The sequence below is a fragment of the Balaenoptera borealis genome (genome assembly GCF_965194805.1).
Source record: "Balaenoptera borealis genome assembly, chromosome: 21".
In the NCBI taxonomy this organism is placed as follows: domain Eukaryota; kingdom Metazoa; phylum Chordata; class Mammalia; order Artiodactyla; family Balaenopteridae; genus Balaenoptera; species Balaenoptera borealis.
This window is the reverse complement of record NC_138880.1, coordinates 17,916,133-17,939,790: the sequence shown is the minus strand read 5'-3', so window position 1 is coordinate 17,939,790 and position 23,658 is coordinate 17,916,133. Positions and strand designations below refer to the sequence as shown.

General features: G+C 38.3%; 1 protein-coding gene across 1 annotated transcript in view; it reads left to right on the top strand.

The window, feature by feature from the left end:
- The first annotated feature begins 596 nt into the window (after positions 1 to 596).
- SGCZ (sarcoglycan zeta) overlaps positions 597 to 23,658 on the top strand; it is a 929,817-nt gene continuing 906,755 nt past the window's right edge. Inside the window, exon 1 of the mRNA XM_082375047.1 lies at positions 597 to 1,386. Within this exon, the coding sequence (XP_082231173.1) occupies positions 1,348 to 1,386 (39 nt within the window). The 5' untranslated portion in view covers positions 597 to 1,347. The remainder of the gene's footprint in view (positions 1,387 to 23,658) is intronic.

The window sequence follows — 23,658 nt, the reverse complement described above, 5'->3', positions numbered from 1 at the left end:
TATACACCTATAACACATAATATCGTACAACTATACTTCAATGAAAAATATTTTTAAAAAGTCAAGCTTTTTTTACACTAAGACCTTCAAATGAAGAAAATGAGACCTTTCCCCACATCTACACCCTACCAGTTAAGCATACTCACCTGTCAGGGTCTATTTAAAAAATAAATTTTTCCAATAAAAGATTGCTTTGTCCTAAGCATCAGCACAGGACATTTCCTCTATTTGTCACTCTCTTTCAAAGTCTTAAGTTTAAAAAAAAAAGTCGCTGACACTGAAAGCAGCAGTGATGTAAAGTGAAGACGTGTATGATGCACCCATGCATGTTTCTCCCAGATCTATTGGAACAAGATGAGGCAGCATGCGAGATGAATTAAAAGGCTCGTCACCTAGTGGATTCTGGGCAGAGGACAGTCTTTAAGACCCAGCAGCATAGTATCTGTCTGGAGAGGAGTTGGTGCTTTTTGACAGACGAGAGAAATCCCCTTAGTGCTGGCTGTGGGAAGAGAGAAGTGAAGTCAGTCCCCTGGTGGTGAAGTCCAGTAAAGCAGCGAAGCAGGAGGAAAATTTTTCTCTTCCTCTCTGGCTTCTCTCTCTCTCTCTCTCTCTCTCTCTCTCTCTCTCTCTCTCTCCCTCTCCTCTTTTTTCTCCTCTGTAGGAGCCACCTCCTATTCTCTCAACTCTTTTAGCATAACCTTCAAAGGAGAACGTTCCCTTCAGACTTGATCATCTTTTTTTCCCCACTGAGAGACTACCTCGTAGCTGCAAGACATTTTTTAAGTCTATGCAGGACTTCGGGGATTTGGTTATCCTGCCACGGAAATTGATCATTGCCGAAGCTCGGGACCCACAGTGTGCTAAATTAGCTACCAGAGTAAGCCTGACCGAGGAAGGCTCTTATCATATACTCTTCTGTTCGGTTTGAACACATTTGCTTGAAATTTGCCGCATGATGCTGTCCAGGGAAGCAGCTTTTTTTCTTGGGATGCAGCAATTCGCTGGTTTCTAAGCTTATTGCAGAAGAAGAAATAATCTTAAATCGAGTGGATTTTCCCCCGCCCCCCTCCGCGCCCCCCGCTTGATTCCACGGAGCTGTGTTGCACCGCGGTAAAGATCACCTGTCACTAAATCTTTGAGGAAGTAAAACAAAGTGAATTATAATTATTATTTATTTATTTTTATTATTTTTAACCGGTGGAGGCGGCGTGATCACGGAGAATGAGACTGAGAGATGCTGCCAGGGCTTGGAGGAGGATAAAGCTGAGTTTAGGCTGGAAACTAAAAGACTGATTGTTTTTTGGTGCAACTTGCCCGGTTCCTCTTCACTTCCTTTAGTTTCGCTTCATGGACAGATCAACAAACCTGGACGTTGAGGAGCTCAAGGTACGTGATGATCGGGGCGGGCGTCGTTCCTTCCTTCCTGGCGCTCGCCTGCTCTCTTGCTCTCCTGTCTTGTCTTTTTTCTCTGCCTCTTCCTTGCGCCGCTGGAATAGTTGGTGGCCCCGTGGGACGGCGAGTGGGCTTTTGGGGTGAAGTGTACCCGGGCGCGGGCGCCCCTCCTCGGGCCGAGGACGAGGATGGGGGGCGGCTTTCTGGAGTTCGGCGTGCACTCTCGGGCCGGGTCCCCTCCCTGCCTGCCCCTCCCGGCAACAGCCATCCCCTCGTCAGTTACAGCAGCACTTTGGGTACCAGACCCAGCGCCGCGTGCCCGTTAACCTCGCCCGGGAAGCGGAGGCGGCGGGCGGCACCGTCCCCGCCCGCTGTCGCCTGGTTGCCCAGCAAAGTTGCCCGAGCTGCGCGGCCGCTTTGCCTCCTCTTCCCGCTCCGAGCTGCTTGTCCCCTGGCCCGGCACGGGGACAGCCTCTTTCCGCTCAGAAATTCTCAGTACAGAGGCGTCTGCAGCGACGGCTCGATATCATTCCGGCTCTTCATGAGACCCCTTTCTCCCCCGAGCACTGACACGGTCTCAGCCACGGTTGCACGGCCCTGGGCGCGAACTCGTGTGCAGTGGGGGGACCCGCTGCAATCGAAGGGACTGGAGAGGTTCCCCCGCTGGCCCGGGGGACGCGAGCACAGCGAACGTGCCTGCCCTGAGCACCCAGCGCAGAGCGGGCCTGGGGGAGTGGGGAGGGGCCGGGAGGCGAGAGTGGGTCTGGGCTGCAAGGAGCGGGGCGGGAAGCGGTACCCAGGGAGATTCTGTGCCTCCTTCCCAGTGTCGGAGAAGGAGCTGTCCTGACCCGCGCGGGACCCCCTCTGCCCCCACCGCTCCGCTGCGTCCTCTCAAGGCACCCTCTCCCTCCCGGGTCCCCGGCTCCCCCGAGAGGGGTTGGCTGGCAGGAGCGTTCAGGCTGACAGTATGCACCTCTGTCTGTGGGCACGGCTTTAAAAAAGCAATGAGCACCGCTGCAGTGTCCATTAAAAAGAAAAAAAAAAAAAACTTAAAAAAATTCAGCAAACCACAAAGTCATTTAAATGTCCCGCTCACTGTAAATGAGAAAACAGGAAAGGGGGCAGTGCCTGGGAGCGTCCTTTCTTTTTATTCTTCACTCTTCTTTACCCGCAGGCATTTTCTACCCTCTACTCTCTTGCTTCAGGGGTTTATTTTACACTAGAGGTCAGTTCAGATGGACTCTGTCTGCAGGTGAGGACTTCCAGACGCATCCCCACCAGCTGGGGAAACTTCACTAGCAGAGGTTTTCCCAGAAATGTCAGGAAAATGGGTTTGCCCGGTAAGAGGAAAGAGCTGGAGAAATCCCCTGTAGAGGGCAAACGCCTCTCGTCTGCAGCTTGCTCTCTGCCCTGGCCACAGCGCATGAGCTTGCCCACCCAGGAGCCCAGTTCTCCTGGAACGTGCGCCCCAAATCTCCTGGTGCTCTAAATTGCATACGAGAGAAAGGAGGCACAGAGAGCATTGGCCCTGCCACCCACTGTCGCTGAAGGTGGGATGGAGGAGGTTGATCAGAACTAAGACACCACTTCATTTAAGACTCGGGGTTTGTTGGAAAAAGCAAATAGGGAGGAGACATATTTGCTGCTCTAGTTAAAGTTGGGGAACAGTAAGTTTCTGTGTTACAGCCAGGGTCACCATCCGTAGACCTTGGCCTGGAAAAGAGGTCTCCTATTATCCGTATACTAAGGTAGGACGCAATGCCTTTGTGTTTGAAAGGATCTCTTGCTGCCTTTTCCCAAGCATCGCAGTCTCTTGGGAGAGAGGTACATGAACAACATTTGTGATGTACATTTCATGCAGAAGTAGAGTATCCAGATTATTTTTTTTGTTAAATATAGAACATGGTACAGAGACAAGCTTTTGCTCATGGGAAATGGACGGGAAAAATGATTTGGGGTGATCACTTTCCCTGATATTCCATTAGTTTCCTACTAGCTTATCCCCCTCTGAACCCTGGCATCACTAAATTTTTTAAATCAGTGAAAGAGCAAACCCACGGTGGAAACTTCTGTCAGTTTAGTAGAAGATCCCAGCTTACATTCACTCAGGGCTTCTCACAGCCAGAATGTGCTAGACTCAGTAGAAACTGGAAGAGTTTGTGTGTAAGGGAACATTTTGGCAACGACTTACGGGGAAGAAATGAAAGAATGTCGGAGGCAAAGATCTGTTGAGGGTGCTGAAAAATTATGTGAGGGCCATGATGCTGTGGAAAGTCAAAACTGGCAAGAGAGGAAAGGTAGTCAAACCTTACTAGAAAACATTGAGATCCTCCAGTTTGGGAAATGAAATTTGTGTTGTCATGTTTTTGACTACACTCCTGGAACAAGGAGGCTTTAAAACACTTAAACTCTGGAATATATACACTTGTAGAGATGAGTGCACTACATGTGGAAAAACTTGTCTGGATTTCCTCTTATCAGCAGAATTCACTGGCTTGGGTTTTCTAGACCATTCCAGTTGAAGTTATTTTCTGGTGGCTTCTTGCTGAAGAGTCCCTCATGTGGAGAGAGGGGAGAAAAAAGCTGGGGATACTTATTTTTGACATTATTTGCTTTTTGGCTTTTCTTCCTGTGATCCAAGGATGCTCCAAGAATGCTCACTTTAAGACAGATCCGCATAAGTACTTTAGTTTCTGAGATGCTTTAAATACATGAAAAGAAAAACAGTGTTCACTGGGATTTGATGGATAAATAAATGTACATAATACTATAAGAATTCCATTTAGCTTAGTTTTAGATCATTAGTGTCATTATTAGTTGAAGCTGCTTGCCTCAGGTTTTAGGAAAGGAAGATTCTGCTAATTCTTCATCTATGTGCCAGACTATTTTCTCTTTATGAGATTTTTAACAAAGAGTATACATTCTTTTTTGCTATGCTGCATGTGTGGATATTGATTTTTAAAACTGCTGTTTAGTAAATAGTATTACCTTTTGCAAGTTTTTAAACTGAAGGTAAGCTTCAGTAATTAAGTGTTAAGCTATTGCTGTCATTATCATAAAACTAAATTTAATCTGCATATTAAAAGATTTACTGGTGGGAAACTAACATATAGTTATTTGTATAAAACTTGCTAATGAAGACAAACATGTTTCATCTTATCTTCTGCACACACGTGCCTGATGAAACAGATCCGTGTCGAAGGGAGAGAGTTGTCATTCAAAGAATTCTGGTCTTTCTTTTCCCTTTGATCTCTGTTTCTTTCTCCAGAGTAAATGTATAACTTTGCTCTGGATTTTGCCCTGGTGTTTGTTTTCAAGAAGAAACAACATCAAACAACTCAGCGTATGGGTGGCTGCTTTGGAAATGTGAGTGCTAATGAATATTGATATTAAGGAAAGTACCCTCTGTCCTGGAATATCTCTGAGTTACAGAGTACTCTTAGTAGTTGATATTTAAAAGAATAACTTTAGCTTTTATTTTAGCTCTGGGGTTGCCCTCTTTTAAACTACATATCTTATGCACTGGAACACAGAATGCCACTAATTTGTAGAGCTGGCACTTATACATTTGCTTTTTGTAGTGTTTATTTGTAAGAGATATTAGGCTGAGTAAATGGTATGTTTAAGTAACACATATGTCTTTGGCGATTCTTTTACTTAGCTTTTGAAATATGTTTTAATTCACTTGTATTTGGCAATCAAGAAATTATGCTTTCAGATGCTAAGCGTATATTTGTGGATAACTGTAATTTGCTTTGAGATCAAAAACATAAAACACATCAGGAGTATAGTACAATTTTTGCAGTATTATACCAGCTGTTATTTATTTATTTGTCAGGACTGTTCCCACTAAAGGAAATGGGATGATTAGCTAGAAGTTAAAAGTTAAAATGGAATTTTTCCATTACGTGTAGAACATAAACAGTATGCTTCTGGAATATTTTCTTAATTATCAATTAAGGTACAAAACTATAAGCTATATAGTTATAAACTACATAGTTAATCCTGAGGTGCATGAGACAACTTTTCAATAAATATAATTGTACTTGTTTGAGTTAATTAAATATAGTCAGTCACTGTTGTTTAATTTCATCTCTTTCATTTACATAAAATTCCATTTACCAAGAGCTTGAAACTTGCCCTAGATAGGCGAGGTAAAAGCTTCCCTGAATAATACAACTGGGTCATTAAGAAAGTGCACGGGTGAGAAATGATAATCTAGCCAAAGAATGCATAGGCATTTAAACAGTGGTTGATTGAAAAATGCTGAGGTCTAAAACCAAGTCTCATAGTACATTCTTCTACAATTTCAATCAAATAAGAGAGTTGGCACTTAGAAGAATTCTAAAAATGTTTTTTTTTTTTTGCTTCATCAATAAACCACTCAGCCCAGGAAAGTCAGCTTACTGCAGTGTAGGAGGCTTTGTGATGAATGTAAGTAGGTGGTATTTTTTTGTTAGTCATTCCATAGTGAAAAATAGTACTCTCCAACAAACGTCATATTTTTAGCAACCTGCCTTATATATTCATTTCTTGGCTTAGAATAAGGAAACTTATTTGTGAGTACTGAATTATTTGACCTCTTTCACATCTAAATGAATTATAACTTTTGTCCATCCAGGTCAAGTTCCAATTCTCTTTTGATAACAGGGACCAGTCACAAAGATGGAGAAACAGTTAACCTTGATTTCTTTGTATGCAGAGTATAGACTTGTTTCACTGAAGTTAAAGTAAACTTCAAGTAGCCCTAGGGAAACATTCATTTTTTTATATGGCTAGGAGGGATGAGGGAACATTTTTGATATAAGTGGAAAGAGAATTAAGAAAAATACCTTTGAGGGAAGTTGTGTAAATGATAATTTTAGACATCTTCAGTGGGCCACTGTCATCACTAAGTGTATATTCCAATCTCTGTACTGGCTGTTATAGTTTTGCTGATCTCCAGACTTTACCAATTGAAAATACATCAAATTTTGAAGGTCCAGTAAAAAAAGAATATTTTAGGACTTATGGACTCAAAATCATAGGTGCACAAGATGGCTTCATGCTGTAAGACAATAAATCAGCATGCGTCTTTGGGGGCTTGCCTTTTATATAATATTTAGTGAGGTGTTTCTCATAGTGTATTGGAATTTCAGCTAAAATACGATTTAGCAGAGCTTACAACTTTAAGTTCCTAAGGAAAATGACCATGTACTTCTGTTAAAATCTCTGTGAAGTTTTTGAGTATATGCATTTAAATAGGTAACTGTATAAATGAATAAATGTTTTGTGTCAAAATACAAGTTTTTAAGTTTAATTGTTTAGAATTGTGCTTGATTTGTGACAAAATTCTTAGCTTCTAAATCTCTATGTGACTAAAAGTGAGCTACCTCATTTTATACAAGTACAGATTTTAACATACTAACATCTAAGTTTTTATTTTACTCTAATCTCATCTTTTTCTTGGCAAATGTTTAGAAGCATGAGGTAATCTTATACCCTCAATGAAACTTATTAGAGACTTCTAGGCCAACCACAGAATGAACAAACTTAAGGATTACCATCCCTCCAAGAGAGTTATAGAGACTCCCAACCTAAAAATTAAAAAACTGTGCTAGTGTCTTGAGAGTTTTCTTGATACTCCTAAATGATATTTTTGTAGATTGACTGAAAAATATTGTAAGCCCTGATCTGATTTTAGAACATTTATACTGCTTTGTTGGAATTAAATAGGTTATCTAGAGTGTTCTATGCCAAGTTGAGATCAGAAATCTTTTTTAAAAAAAGGATTTCATTATCTAGCCAGAAGAGCTTTAATTGCCATGGCAATGCCTATCAGTGAAACAGGAGCTGAAGCTTCAGCCTTAGATATTAATTGAAACAATCACCCCACACCAAAATGGAGTTCAGTGGCATTTGGAAGTCAGAAGCACCCCAAGGTACTAAATCTCTCACTCCAAATCTAACAGCTTGTAACCTTTAAGGGGATTGATTGGTATGGTGGGAAGGGCACAGATCTTGTTGAAGGAGTACTTAGAAGACCTTGTTTAAACCCTGGCTTTGCCATCAACCAGAGGTGGCCCCTTGGGTGTATCACAGGTTTCTCAGGTGATGGTGGTATTGCAAGGTAGGAATTGGATTTGATTCCTGGGTTTTTTTGTAATCATTTTTAGCCACAGCTGAAGAACTTGTTCAAACAGTATCTTCTAAACAAGTGCTATATCTAATACCAATAAAAGGGGAGCAGTTCTGGTGGAGGCAGGAGAGGTTGGGGGCTCTGTCTAACCCACTTCCGCTTTGCCCCTGCACTTGACCCCAGGACATAGCCTAGAACTTTAAGACTGAGGAACACAAAGTAAAACCTCAGGACCAGTTGATCTCTATCTTCCGAGTCTGAGAGTCTAGGGCTCTGAATACTTTTTTGAGAATGACATTTTTGTGCCCTCCTGGAAGAAAATCATTTTCAAATTGATAAATAAAGTTAATATGGCTCTTTTTATTCCCCAAATATAGCCTCATTTGAACATCATAGTAAGTTTGTCTGTTGAATATTATATTCTCATTTAAGGGTACCAAAATGGAGGCTCAGAAAAATGAAGTAAAATGCCTAGGATCACAGGGTGAATAAAAAATGGAATAAGAACTCAAGTCTATGCTCTCTATATCCAAATACTATGCTCTTATATGTAGGCTAGAATTCCAGGATGTTTGTAGAACTTCTTATGGTAGATGTTTTTCACTGAATTTCTCTAATATTCTTGTTTCAAAGAAAAGTGACAGTATTTGAGCCATACTCATAGTATTTACTCTTGTTACAGAAGAATTGTTATTCCATTTTTTTTGTTTTTTACTAATATTCTCATTCCTAATCAATTACTTTGGGTCAAATTACTGTTGGTTGATGTTTGTGAGTAAAACCTAAGAGAAAGTGATAGATAAATCATGAATTTAGGCCACTGAAGAACAGTTTCATAACCTTGTACCAATCTTTTAAAATGAACCCTGTATATTTTGTCTAGCTCCATGAATCTTCCTCATTATCTTGCCTCTTGAATCACTGCAAATAATTTTGATTTTGTTAGGGCCATAAATTGGATTTAACCTCTAACATGGCTTTGGCATTTCAGCTTGTTGTACGTTTAGTATCAGTCTTGAAATTGAAAAAAACAATAGATCTAAATGATTATACTTACACTATAATTATTATGTACTTAGCTTTTATGATAGCCCCAAAACCTGGAAATAAATACCAGATGATTTAATCCATAATAAAACTAAAGTTCTCACTGGCAATCTTTGAGACTTAACATACCAACAATCACAAATGAAGATATACAGATAACTGAACATTATTTTGGAGGGACATTTCTTTTATATTCTTAAGGGGATCAATATTGAATAATACCGTTTTTGAAGAACACTTTTCAAAGCCTTTGCAAGTCTCAAGATTTAAGGGTCTAACTAGATGGTATGATTATATGATAACACATATTTTCTGCCTAAGAACCATCATTTTCTCTAATCTCTTCCCTTTCATTGTCAGAGCTAGATTTGGGCATCCTTCTAGAGAACACAGTTGTGACTGGTTAAGTGGCATAATGAAGAGTACACAACCAAGTTGGTTTGAGCTTTGGCTTCTGGGTGGGGGATCAGGTTGATCTTAATGCGTCGCACAAGCACACCTGCTTTGTCAGTGCCTCGGCTGAATTATTAATGGCTGTAAAGCAGGAACATTCTGGGTTACTCCTAAGTAATTAGAAATGCAACCTTAAATCCAAGAGAGGCAAGAGCCTACCATCATCTTCTTTGCTGGAGGCTTCAATATTAACCCACACCTTATCATTATCTTACTTCTTTTCATATTGGGTTTTTTGTTTTTTTAAAGATTTTTTTTTTGATGTGGACCATTTTAAAATTTATTTATTTATTTATTTATGGCTGTGTTGGGTCTTCATTTCTGTGCGAGGGCTTTCTCTAGTTGTGGCAAGCGGGGGCCACTCTTCATCGCGGTGCGCGGGCCTCTCACTGTTGCGGCCTCTCTTATTGCGGAGCACAGGCTCCAGACGTGCAGGATCAGTAATTGTGGCTCACGGGCCCAGTCGCTCCGCGGCATGTGGGATCTTCCCAGACCAGGGCTCGAACCCGTGTCCCCTGCATTGGCAGGCAGATTCTCAACCACTGCGCCACCAGGGAAGCCCTCCTTCATATTGGTTCTTAAACTCCCGTTTTTGTTTAGAATGGCTAGAAAAAAACATATTATCTACCTGAGATAAAAGAGCCTTTGATTCTTTCTTGGGTAGAAACAACCAAGTCAGCTGCCATGAGCAAGAATGTTTTTGTGAAACATGATTTAATAAATCAATGTAATGAATGGGAAAGTACTGTTATCACTGCAATTCCACAAGTTTCTATCTACTCAGAGTATTTGAGGGTTTTTAAAATCCAAGTCAGAAGGAGAAACTAACTAATCCAAGTAAGAAATTGCTTATCTAAGACTTACTGAATTACATTCTGGGTTTCCACATCCCTCTCAATGTGAGACTCATGAGAGAGAAATACTATCTAGTCTGAGTACCAGAATTAGTTAACGCTTCTAAGCAACCGGTTGGTATTCAATCTTAATCTTTTTCATCATAAAACTGATTGTGTTTTCTACTTTGCCTTAGTTGCTAAAAAGCTCAGAGGCAAGTTTGTGACCCAGCTCTAACAAGTATACTTGTGTCTTAACCTAATTCCTGGCCTCATAATACTTTTTTCTCCCACTATTCTTAAATACTTTCATAAAGAATTAGTGGCCATAAATTTGTATATACTTAGAGATTATTAAGACCTTTTGCAGAGACTCAATTATTTTCATAATGTTTCAGTGAACATACCTCAGTATTTCTCATCTCCTCTGAACAGCTTATACCTCTGTAGGCATTTACTTCCATTTGTCAGGGGATACAGAGTTTAAAAAGTTTGAATTAGCACGCTGTGTATATCCAGTTATGCTGTGTGCATGATTTCCATTGCACATAATAGCTGCATCACTTGTGAACCTGCTTGCCACAAAATGAAACTCACTGTACACCCAAAGACTGCTATTTAGCACTTATGTTATCAAAACTTCTACTTGTTCTAAGACATTCTGTTTTAAATCATTATTATTAGTTCTTAATGTTCTCAAATTTGGCCTTTGTGGATAATGATCTCCTGCATTTCTAAATCTCTGCCTTTCTCATGCTTATGACTTCTGTCTCGTGTGGAGACATTATTTTAAGAAAAGTTAAAATAAATGAGCTCATCTGAATCAGCATATTGCTTAATTTTTTTTCAGATTCGCTTTGTAAAAATCAATGTTTTGATCAGTTGAATTGCTCTAGGCAGCAGAGACAGTTGGACTTTGAGGTATTTTATCTCATCAAGTTTCTTAAAGTTCACGCTTGTGTCGTGGTTCAAAGAGCAGGCAGTTCCACGAATAGTGTTGTGTCTTCATCATAAAAGTCCTCGTTATTAAAGCATTCTTGGGAGACATTTTAAGCATTTAGTAATTATGGATGTGAAATATACAGCTGGATTAGTTAAACACATTTTTGGCAGGTGGCGAGTACAAGTGAGGATCTTTCATTTGCGTCTGAGCCCAATTACTATACAAACCTTATTTCATTTTAGAAATACTGCTATGTTGCTACATATATATTTATTTCACTTAGTTCCTAAATCAAGAGGAGCTCTTTGCACATAATAAATAAAAACACAACTGACTTTAAAGCGTTTAGCATTGACAACTAGTCATTTTTTTTTCAATGCCTGTTTCACATGTATACACACCTGAAGGGAATTTCAGCAACTTTTGGAAAAATATAATTCAAGAATGCTAAAAATGTAACATTATATGTGATGATATTCTATCTCAAATGATTAAATAGTTAATGCTATACTTTAACTTGGTTTCATAGACTTACATAATTGTTACAATTATCTGCGATCATGCTCAGTGTATAAGTTTTTGTCTTCTTTGCCTCATTTTCTGATGTTTAGTGAGATGCTCTACCCACCTTACCTTAAACTCAATGCTCATTCAAAGTCGTAGAACTGTATGTTAAGTGTATTCCAACATGCACAGTGTGATCAAAAATCCAAAGATTGAAATCTTGTTTTTTCCACTTCTTGTTTTACAATGAATAGTATTGGAGTACGGATGAATGAAGATGACAAGAAGAAACATCAACTAAAATTTGGGAAGGTTATCAGCAGTTTAAAGCTTAATTGAAAAAGAAAGAATGACTCCAAGTAAACAGAATAAACATGATGCTCCTCCCCCAAAAACATTTGACTTAACTGGTAATTCTCTCTTTCTCTTTGGTTTAAATAATCCAGTGTCTAAATTATTACATTACAAAACCTGTGATTCACTATGGTGTAAGTAGACATGACTCTTATAGATCTTTGATATATGCATTACTGAATTCTTAGCAAGAATTTGTCTTTTTTATATTTTCAATGGGAATGCAATATATGAACTCTTCCAATTTGATCTTTCACTCTCAAAATCTTTGCTTTTTACCCTAAGCTCCAAAGTTCCTATTGCCTGGGATTTTGTCCATGGTATTTTTCAGGTCCCACTTTATGCATACTTTCTAAGTGGTCTTATCTACTCAGAGCTTCTATTTTTACTTGCAAGGAGATGATACGCAATAATACACATCCACCTTACACCTTTGGTGGCCCAAAGACCATATGCATCTCCTCCTCCTTAGTTTTCAACAATCTACTCTAGAATTCTGGATATTTCACACTCACCTCAGTCTAACAAAACTTCTCTGTTCGTTTAGTGTGTCACCGTTCACTTAAGCACCCCCACTGGTGCTCTTGGGATCCTTTTCTTCTGATCCCATTGACTCATCCCTCTCATCTAATTGATCAGCAAGTCCATCATACCACAGAGTCAGAGTTCTCCCCTTTTATGCTTTTAGTTAAAACCCTAGATCAAATTCTCATCTTCTCTATTCCGAATTTTTGTTGAATGTTCTCTGTCTTATTCTGGCAATTATGCTGGTCTTATTGCAGTGAATTCTAATGCGGTGTTGCAGTTGTGGCCCTAGGGTTAGAGGTATAGTTGGAATCACTGTTAAGGGACTTATACATTCTCTTTCTTATTCTTAGTAAATCATCTCAGAGTAAGTTGGGAAAGAATTGGAACGGGTGCACCAAGGCTGGGCCTGATGCTGAATAGAGAGGGATTTAGAGGTTTCTAGAAATGCAAAAAGGTACCCTTACAAATGAAGAAAAGATGGGTTCTGGAAGCTAGACCTGATAGTAGCCACTGATTAATTATGACTAAAATGTTCAGGTTGGGAGAAGGGAGCCACAGATCATTTGTAGATAATAGTGATTCATTTTATAGTTTCTTTTTTTGTCTTAATGAAATCTTTGCATTACACTGTCCCAGAACCATGAATTATGTTTGACAATTTCCTTAGCTGATTTTCTGTATTTTTGACATTTTGATCAGATTTCTTATAGTCAAACATTTTTATATGCCTCTGGGAATTTGACAGCTCTGTCTCTGAGAGGTGGCCCAAGGACCATATGCTAACAGAGTAAGCCACCTAAGTAGGCAGAGAGACATAGAAAAAAATATGACGAAATCTCAATAAATATAGGCCAAGGTGTTTGTATTCTGAAATGCACATCACAGCTAATGAAATTGGTTTGTTATTGACCTGTAAATCTCAGCTGTCAGTTAGATGGCTTCACAGTTATTTTATTTTTATATCCTTAGTCTTTCAGTAAAAGCTACTTAGTCATCACAGCTGTGTTTTAACTGTTCTATGGGACTTATAATATGGGCTAATAAGAGTGAGGTAACCTAGATATGCATATTTCAAAGTAGGAATGGGGAACCAAGATCTCACTGAAGATGGCTGGTGATAACGATGGCTAGTGAGGGATCTCCTAAGAAAATGTAACTTATAAGAATGGGGAAGTCCAGAAAGCAAGATCTGTTAATAGTTCTTCAAAGGGAGATTATTCCTTATTAAGGAACCAGCCAGGTTCTTGACACTTTCTAACTGATCTGCCTTTGTCCAGCCTATTCGACAAGCAATCCTCATTCCACAATTCAGATTTCCCTTTTAGAATAAGATAATAATATTTGGCCCCTCACCTGCTTAAAAGTCTTTGTCCATTCCCTGTTGCTTATTTTATAATCCATATTCCTCAACATGATACAACATGATATAGAGATTGCTCTATGACCACTCTCTTACCTACCTTCCAACACACGCACACACACACGCACACATTCTACAATAATGTCACTGAATAACTCACTTCTCCTTGATCATGCCAGTTCCATTTCCTCTTTTATAATGTTTTATATTCACTTGCCTAGACTACATCTCTGCTTCTTTGCTGAGAGAACTTCTGCTTGTTGACTGGTACCTAGACCCAGGAAGAGATGGTTGTTTCTTTCTCTGTGTTTCTGCACACTTGTATATTTAACTCCACTCTACATTCTTGACTAAATTCTGTGTGGTAGAAAAAATGATTAGTATGATAACCAGTCTTCTTAGGCTTGGTGAAAATTGCTTAACTGCCAGTAGAAATTCAATATTTATAAATGTTCTGAGTTTCCTTGAAAAGAATGTATATCTTTTCATTTGTTGGAGGCCAAATCCTAATAGATTAAGTTTATTATTTACATAGTTTTCACCTTCCCTAATCTTTCTATTTTGTTTGTTTAAGCTGTAACTATGAAAGAGATATGTTAAAATTTCCTGTTATGATGGCATTCTTGCAGATCTCTTAGCTTTTGCCTTATATATTTGAGACTATGTTATCAGATATGTATAAGTTTAAATTGTTATATTTTTCTGGTGAGTTGAGACCATTATTATTATGTAATGACCTCTTTATTTCTGGTAATTTTATTTTTTCCTGATTTTAATATACATAGATCACCTTTAACTAAAGCACTGTACTATTACACATCTTTATTTTGGTTAGTGTTTCTGATGTGTATTTCTTTCATCCTTTTTTCAGCCTCTTTGTTGTCAGTGTAAAATGAAAGTGCTAAAATAAATAATTGCAAAGAATCTTTTCTAGTTTTGTGATAGGTAACTGCTGGTGAAAGCTAATGCATTAAATCATTTATAAACATTAATATCTTAGTGCAAACTTATTTATCAGATTTGCTAGCCGAGCAGGACAGTGGGGGCATTTTTTCATAGGATAGGATATTTTCCATGACAGAAAAGGAAGAAATTCCTCCCAGTTATTCCCTATCATATCATCATGTCTCATTTTCTCTTAGTGACAGTTTCACATTCCAAAGTAAGTTTTAAAAAATATTTTTGTTTATTTTTTTCTCGCTATAAAGTATATGTTCCATGAAGTCAGTGACCTTGTTTGATCACTCCATTCCCAGTATTTAGATGGACGCCTGGCATAGAGTAAACACCTGGAAGTTTTATTAAATGAATGAAGGAGTGAATAATTGAATGAATGAGGGGGCCTGGTATGAGGTCCTGCATAATCAGAGAACAGAAAAAAATACCTAGTAAGTGTAGAGAAAGGAATAAGGAAGGGAAAAGTGGAATGCTGGAAGTGGGTAAATGCTAGTTGGAGAAAGTGACCTAATTTATGATATCATTTATGATTATTCCTGTGCCAGACTTGTAACATTACAGGAAAAATCTATAATAGGCTGTCTGTCCGCATCTCTGGGATGGCCTGCCCTTCTTCTAATTTCTTGAATCTAGCTACTCTGCTATAGCTAATTGGGGCATGGCGATACATCTGACCCAAGCGAGACCAATTAAATTCCTTCTCCATGGTATATGGATGAAGTAACTTGATTTCAACCCTATTGGATCCAATATTCACTTTTAATGGGGAATAATTTTTATAAAGCCTTGTGGTGGCCCCCAAGCTGTAAGCTTATTCAGCTTTCTGCTTTCCGGAGAACTGCTTGTCTCTTTCTTGGTATGCACTCCTGACGCTGCGGTATTGAGCGTAAAAAAGGAAAATGGCTTGCGGCCAGTTTCGTTCCAGGTGCCTGCTCTGGATCTAAGAGCCCCTGGTTGTTCCCCAGAAGAAGGACGTGCTGCCCTGAGGGGGAAGTCTGTATCTCCAAAGAACGGCCCATAAGGCATGCTGACGCATAGATAGTGGTGCATAGATAGTGGTGCATAGATAGTGGCGCATAGATAGTGGCGCATAGATAATGGCGCATAGATAATGGCGCATAGATAGTGGCGACAGAATTATGTGGAAATACAAGGTTTGCTGATTTGTTGTCTGGTATTCGTTCCGTACTAAACCTATATATACATTCATGCTCTTTGAATAAACTAGCCTTGCAACCATCAGTTGTCTTGGCCCTTCTGACCCCATACTGGTGCTTTTCAGTTCCTTACCCCTCACCGCCAGGAACTTCTAGCTTTCTGCAGCCGGTCTGCGGCAAAGCCTCCTTTAAAATTATCTCATAAAATATTTTGATAATATAACTTACTTGCAAATAATTTTTACAAAGCCCCCTTTAGAATTCTCTTATAAGTGCTTTCACAGTATAACCTACTTGCACATAATTTTGAAAATACCATGCCCTAATTGCAATATAAAGGAGAAATAAAAGGAAATAAGAGGAAAGCATTATCTGATGAGGTTCTGTGTATTTCAAAATGTAAGTGCTAGGACACAGTGAATGCAAAAGCTACAATTTAAGATTGACAGAGATGTGTATGCCACTCAAATTCCATGAGTGGTTTTTCCTGATGATATTTTTTTGAAGTTGTGAGGACCTCTTGGTAAATTCAGAACAAAATAAAAGAGAGCAGTTCTTTCCATTTACATAGATGTTGTATTCCTGGACAGCTCATTAATTGTGTAAAAATTTACTAACTTTTATTTTAAAAATGTGTACAATGGACTAGGATTCAAGCCCCAGTTGGTACACAGCTGTTCCACACATTGCTGGGATTTTAGTCTTCTCCCCGCAACCCCCAGCCCAATCACTATGACAACCAAAAATGTCTCAATACATTTTAAATATTCATTCTAGGGGGCAGTATATCCCCTGTTGGAATTTATTGGATTAGCTGATGATACAGTGGACCTTTTTTTTTTTTTAGCGTTTCTAGAATTTTTTTTTTTTTTTTTTTTTTTTTTGAGTTTGGAGCAGAGAAAGGTTTATTGCAAGGCACGTTGCTAGAATTTTAAATGGTTGGAAAATAAGCTTTCAGTCAACTAAGTGCAGTGCACAGCTGTGGACTCTGCTGCTGAAAAAGAATGAAACCCAACAGAGAGGAAAGAATTCCATTCTTTCTAGAGTCCTGTTATATTCCCCTGAAAATAAATTTTGGTTTTTACTCCTCTTCTATCTCCCCTTCCTCATACACATATTAGCTTATTTTGATTTCTCTCACTTGCGATTAAAATAATCTGTTTTAATACTATCCCTCTCTTCTTAAATCCAGAGGAACTCGGGTTTTTCATATTGACTTCTACTTCTTAACGCAAATAAACCTATTTCAATGTACAATAGTTTATGCAGTTTTCTAAAAGCTTATAGCCTAGTTGAGTCTAAACAGTCCAGAAACTGAATGCTTAGGACCTGACTTGTCTCTGATTGTAACCCAGACTATTAGAGGTGGAGGTGAGGCAGGACCCATTTGCTAGAGCCCTGTGGTTTTGATGTCTTCACTTCCTCTCTTTTTAGTCCCCCTTCGCCCCTGCTATAGATAACTGTTAGTAAGAAGGCATGCTTGCTACTATATCTATGATTCTCATACTTCATGGAACAGGACCGTATAACGAGAAGGTTGGAGTTAGACTTTTATTTTTAGAAACATTGGTTTATTCAAAGAGAGCTATAAAAATGACTTTTGAAATCCCAATTCCACGTATATTAATTAACTCAAAAACTTCTGGTTTTAGTATATACTTGTTTTTTTTTCCTTAACGAAACTCTCTTTTTTTTAAAAAATTTATTTATTTATTTATTTATGGCTGTGTTGGGTCTTCGTTTCTGTGCGAGGGCTTTCTCTAGTTGCGGCGAGCGGGGGCCACTCTTCATCGCGGTGCGCGGACCTCTCACTATCGCGGCCTCTCTTGTTGCGGAGCACAGGCTCCAGACGCACAGGCTCAGTAGTTGTGGCTCACGGGCCTAGTTGCTCTGCGGCATGTGGGATCTTCCCAGACCAGGGCTCGAACCCGTGTCCCCTGCATTGGCAGGCGGATTCTCAACCACTGCGCCACCAGGGAAGCCCTTAGTATATACTTTTGACCAGTGGTCCCCAACCTTTTAGGCACCAGGGACCGGTTTCGTGGAAGGCAATTTTTCCATAGATGGGGGTGGAGGGGAGGGGATGGTCCAGGCATAACGAGAGAGAGGGGGAGCGGCAGATGAAGCTTCGGCCGCTCGCCGCTCACCTCCTGCCGTGCTGGCCCGGGTCCTGACAGGCGGCAGACCGGTAGCGGTTCTTTAGACTCTATTGAGAAAAGTGATTTTCTCCTAGTATTTCAGCTGCTAAGTATGTTTGTAGATGGATGTTTTCTGTGTGTTCTTGAAATTTTTTTAAGATTAGTATTTGTCAGTTATAAGTTTATATTACAGGTACGTGTGTTTCAAAGGCATCGTTAAAACCATACGTATGGTTCTCATAAGAGTTATGTTGAACAAAATGAATACATTTTATTTCTTATATCTCTTTACAGCTACCATCAAATTTTTTTTGTTATTAATTTATTTTTTGTTTTATCCCCAACATCTAGAAAAGTGCATTACACATAGTAGGTGCTTAATAAATATTTGTCAAATTAATTAACCTTTAAATGAAATTTGTTTTCTGATACTAATCTTACTGCTCTTCCTCCTCCAAATTCATTATGAGACACAAGTGAGTATGTGATTAGAAATGATCTATGTGCTCGGGACAGATTTCTCCTTAGTTAAAGCACCTGTTTCATTCAGTATTCATCTGGGTGAGGTGGATAATAGTCAACATTCAGGTAAATATGCCATCCACTCAGGCTCCCAAGACACTTGCCCTGTTGTGTAATAAAACTATTGGGATAAAAGTGTCACACTTCATCCTGGGTAAAATTCCCATCATCATCTGACAGTCATAAAAAGAAAAACACACCTTTCCCAAATGACCAGTCTGTTGAATTTGGTATTCAATCTTTACCTGCGAGTAATAGGAAATAAATGATGGTATATGAAAGTAGAACCTCCAGTAGAAGCTTTGCATCAGATGCATCAGAGTTTATAGATTATATTGACTCAGCAGTGTATTTTAACACAGACAAATCAAGATTGTTAGTTTGTATTTTGTACAAATCACAGACTTCCATGTTTATGTAAAACATATCAAAACAAAACTGTTTTGGAGAAATACAAGAGAAAGTTAAGGAGAATAGTATCATGACGGTCACCCACACATACGGTCTCTGAGAGAGTTCAATCCAGAGAATGTTAAACTCTGAAGAAAAATGAATTTAAATAATGACTAATAAATAAATATACTCTGAAGACAGCCACGCACTTAGCCAATATCTTGTACAAAAAGTACTTAATCCATAGTTATTGAACAGAGTTTAATTTGATTATAAAAGATCTTTACTTTCCTAATCATGGAAAATTCCTAATCATGGAGTAAAATGAGTTGCAGGCTTCTCATTGAAGAAGAAATCTAATACAACCTAACAGCCTTTGAGAAGCCAATTTTAGGATCCACCCTCTCTTTGCTCAGCTTTGGAGCCACGTAGACGTGGGTTCATTTCCAGCTCCATTTGTGAGCTGTTTGAACTTGGCCAAGTTATTTAACTTCACTAAATGTCAATGTCCTCAAATAGCAAAATTGGATAAATAATTGTACCTACCCCTTATAGGTTGTAAGACTAAAATGAGATAGTTATATGGGTACAGTCATCAGTGATTGGCACTGAGCTTTCCATCTATATCTCAATTATTATTTCATTATTATTGTTAACATGATATTCATGAGAGCGGGCAAGCATGAGTGAAACATGATTGAGATGTGAGAAAAAATGAGTGTATTCACCTGAGAAGGGTGGCGGGTTCACCCTAGAAAGAGAAGCTGATGGGCAGGCAGCATGGGACAGTATTGCCAGCTGGCCACGTAAATATCTAGCTTCGGATGAGACTTGTGTTGGTCTTTGCATGGCTCTATGGTAGAACTAAATGCAAGTGCTTGAATTTAATAATATCAAAAGCTCTCCAAAGGTTGTTAACTGCCTAAAGGCAGCTTTTAATTTTAAACACTGAAAAAAGTCAATCAGCCTACACCTAAAAATATGCATTGGAATGTGTTTTGCATGCATTAAAACCTAATTTCACATCTCACCAAGTTTAACTACTTTTTTGCTCAACCAGTCTCAGATTCTGGATATTTTATTTATTTATAGTAGAGCACATAGGTTGTTTAAACTTACACAGGCCTGCATTAAATAGCTATTCTGCCTATTTGTATGCATGCTTTCAGCAATGTTGTTTCCTTGAGATATTTTAAAATCCAAAGGCTTTCATCAAAAACTTAAGAAAAACTATATACCCTAAGTAAGTTCCCTCTCAACCCATTGGGGAAAGCAAAATCTAATAGAATAGAAAAACAGAATTTTATTAAAATGCATTCATATTACATAATAAATGGTCTTTATTTTACATAGAATTTATTGCATGTATGTTTACCAAAGTAAAATCAAAATGACACTTTTATTTGTTCTGGTATGCAGAGCACTTCAATATGCAGAGCCTTTGTTTTGTAAGCTTTATTGCTATTGCTTCACTTTGCTCCAAGACTTTATACAGGAGAATTTCATCTTCTAATTTGTATAAGTAGGCAAGCTAGTCTACTGGTATATGCTGATATTTCAAAACTGCCAAGTGGAAAAATGAATGCCTGCAAACTAGGAAAAAAAAAAAAACAGAGAGAGAAGGCATTGCTGGTGATATTTCCTCCACATTTTTCAGTGTTGGGTTCGGAGCAAGGGGGGCAAGGACCTTGATTGTAGCCCTGCCTGGGGTTGGTGTGATTTGTCATGACTGAGAGTCCAGCCTTATGGTTATGGGACTCAAGCTGACACTATCACTGAAATTTCCAAGAAGTTAGTTCAGTAAGTTCAATTCTTATCCAACTTTGTGGGGTTAATATGAGCTGTAATGATAGTCACTTTTTTGATCCTATCAATTTTGTAACATAATATAAGCTCATAAGCAGGACATGATGGCTGAAAGGTAAAAAGAGATTCTATCAGTCTTCCCAAAAGATTGTCTTCAGTATGACGGTAGAATTCTTTACCCTTTGATCTTCCCTCCTGGCCAAATATCTTTCCACAACTTTCTTATAGCTTTGTATAAAAAGAAATAGTTCAAGAATAGGTGAATTTTATTCTCTCCCAATTCTAGCCTTCTGTCTGTTAGTAACTCCATTTCTACTACAGCTGCAACTGTTATAACCATATTTTATCCTTTTACTTCTTTAAACTACTTGACATTTAGAAGATACAATTCCAGGAATCTAAAGTAACAAGATATTTTCTGTATTTTCTTTAATAGCGAGTTGATAACAGTAGTGATATCAATGTAGTCCTCTTGAGAGTTTTCTGGGAATTCTGTATGGTGATACAGAACTTGTACAGGGTCTTTGATATGGCCAACTTCCTTTAGAACAATTTTGGAATAAAGTAGTACATAAAAACTTCCTAATTCTTGAAACTGGAAATGTCTTTGCTTTTAACCTTATCCCTAGGGAAGGAATTACTGGCTCTGGGCAGATGTTACTCATAATGGGTATCAGAGTAGATGGGGCCATACAGATGTTCTGGACACTCCCAGGTGGCATTAGCTCCATTTTTTCCTAAACTACAAGGGGACATTAAAAATGCGCTCTTGGGGGCTTCCCTGGTGGCGCAGTGGTTGAGAATCTGCCTGCCAATGCAGGGGACACGGGTTCGAGCCCTGGTCTGGGAAGATCCCACATGCCACGGAGCAACTGGGCCCGTGAGCCACAATTACTGAGCCTGCGCGTCTGGAGCCTGTGCTCCGCAACAAGAGAGGCCGCGATGGTGAGAGGCCCGCGCACCGCGATGAAGAGTGGTCCCCACTTGCCGCAACTAGAGAAAGCCCTCGCACAGAAACGAAGACTCAACACAGTCATAAATAAATAAATAAATAAATAAAAGAACGTGAATTTCTAAAAAAAAAAAAAAAAAAAATGCGCTCTTGAGGAAGGAAGACTCAAGCCAGGGGCAAGCATGAACTTTCAATATTCAACCATCATGAAGGAAAAGTGGCATTCTTGAGAACACTAATGACTTCTATCTTTGGATTAATGTTTGTACTGCTTCATCACTATCTTACTTTGAACACAGACCCACAACATATTTATTTATTTATTTTTTGGAAAAATGTGTTTAATCAGTTTACTATCTATAAAAGTGTGTATAATCCTTTTAATGAGTGACTGTTAGTGGTTTATTACTATTCCAGAGCTCACCAGAACTGATCAGAGATTGGTGAGGTCAGACCGCTTTAGCGAATGGTTTGGTTCAGCTTGTCTTGGTGATGAAGCTTTGTAATTTGGACCAAGAAAACTTACACTTACTGCTCCTCTCGTGCTTAAAAAGACCCGTGGCAGCCTTCACGATAGTCTCAGATCCAGCTGGCTCTAATCATCCTGAGTAACCATTAAGTGGCTAAACCAACCGTAAATATCTATAGACATCGCAAGATAGATGGGTGTGGGCATCCATGTGCTCTAGACAGAAACCTGAAATCTAGACTTCCCCTAAAGCAAGTAAAACAGTGCCTGTGAAAATAACAAGTTCAGCAAGATTTTGATTGTTTGTGTTATATTCAGATAATAGAATTTTCCTGAAACTTAAGTTTCTTTTTGTGGCTACCAAATATGATGAATTTCAGGATAAGTATTTTATAGGGAGTCTACGTATAACTACTTTTATTAAGTAGAAAGCTTTATACAAATGCAAAGTACTCACATATTAATCTCTTGAAGAGCAAGGATTATCTTAATTGTAATTCTGATGTGTCTAGTTTAATGCCACAAGATGCTCCAATCTACTTCAGTTAACTAAGAGACTTATAAACTAATTTCTTACAGTGTTTGCATATTCAGCAATCTACACTGTCATTATTTAAAGATGAAAAGAGGGAGTTGTTTCAAGATTAAACATTAAAAGATGCAAACTAACATGCTCATTTAATTAAGGAAGCATGCAGATGAGTGTGTGGGAAGAATATCAACCTTAACATTGTGTTTTATATATTGTATCTGCCACTGGTTTTCATCATAGTCTCATTATCTGAAACTTCTCATTTCTTTCTAATTGAAAGAACACCTGCTGTTCGTTTCTTATTGAGTTTTCTGTTTTCATTTGCTCTTAGGAACATCTCTAAAGACCACTTGCCAAATTATATCCTTAAACTTGCTTCTTCAGCATTTGAATAGGCAGCTACCTTGAAAAGAAGTTTAGTCAAAGTGTTCAAAATTTGTGTCTGAGGTTTCTTATATATGACCTCTATAAGGACTATGCCTCTTTTAGGAAGACACATTATATATAATGTGAGCTCCCCCACTATTTAGGAAACTGGCCTGAGATTGCACAGGATGAGAGGTACATGTCTAGCATGACAAAATATTCTGACAAAACCCAAGAACCAGTTAGAAACTGTACAGAAGTTTTAAATTTCAAACCTAATTTTTATTAGCTAGTATACTGGATATTATATAAGTGATTATACTCACAGACACATCAAAGATGGAAAAGTCAAAATTACAACAATCAAATGAACCTCAGTGAGTGTTAATTTTCAAAATATTAAATAAAAGAAGCAGTGTTGAGATTTTAGATTTTCCTATAAAGTAGGGTAAATGTTTTAAATAATAATAATCTTTGCTAAAATGTGTTTTTAGACTCATATTTTGTGTATTCCTTTATGGTAAAAACAAAAAATATATAAAATTTTCTTTTTATTTATATCTACAATATATTATAATTCCAAAAAATAAACAATTTTATGTTCTGGATCATTCATATTATAATGGTTGTTTTTCAATGTCACTTTTGGTGCCTAACTTTTATTATATATAAAAACAGACTTTCTTTTAGATGGCTGAGCATCAGTTAGCATTTTTTTATATTAGAATAAAATTATGAAAGGCTAAAGTGAATATACAGAAGTTTCTTTTAGTCAATGAAATTAAACAGGGGCACATTTTAAAACAAAATAGTGGTAACTTAAATTAAAAACTC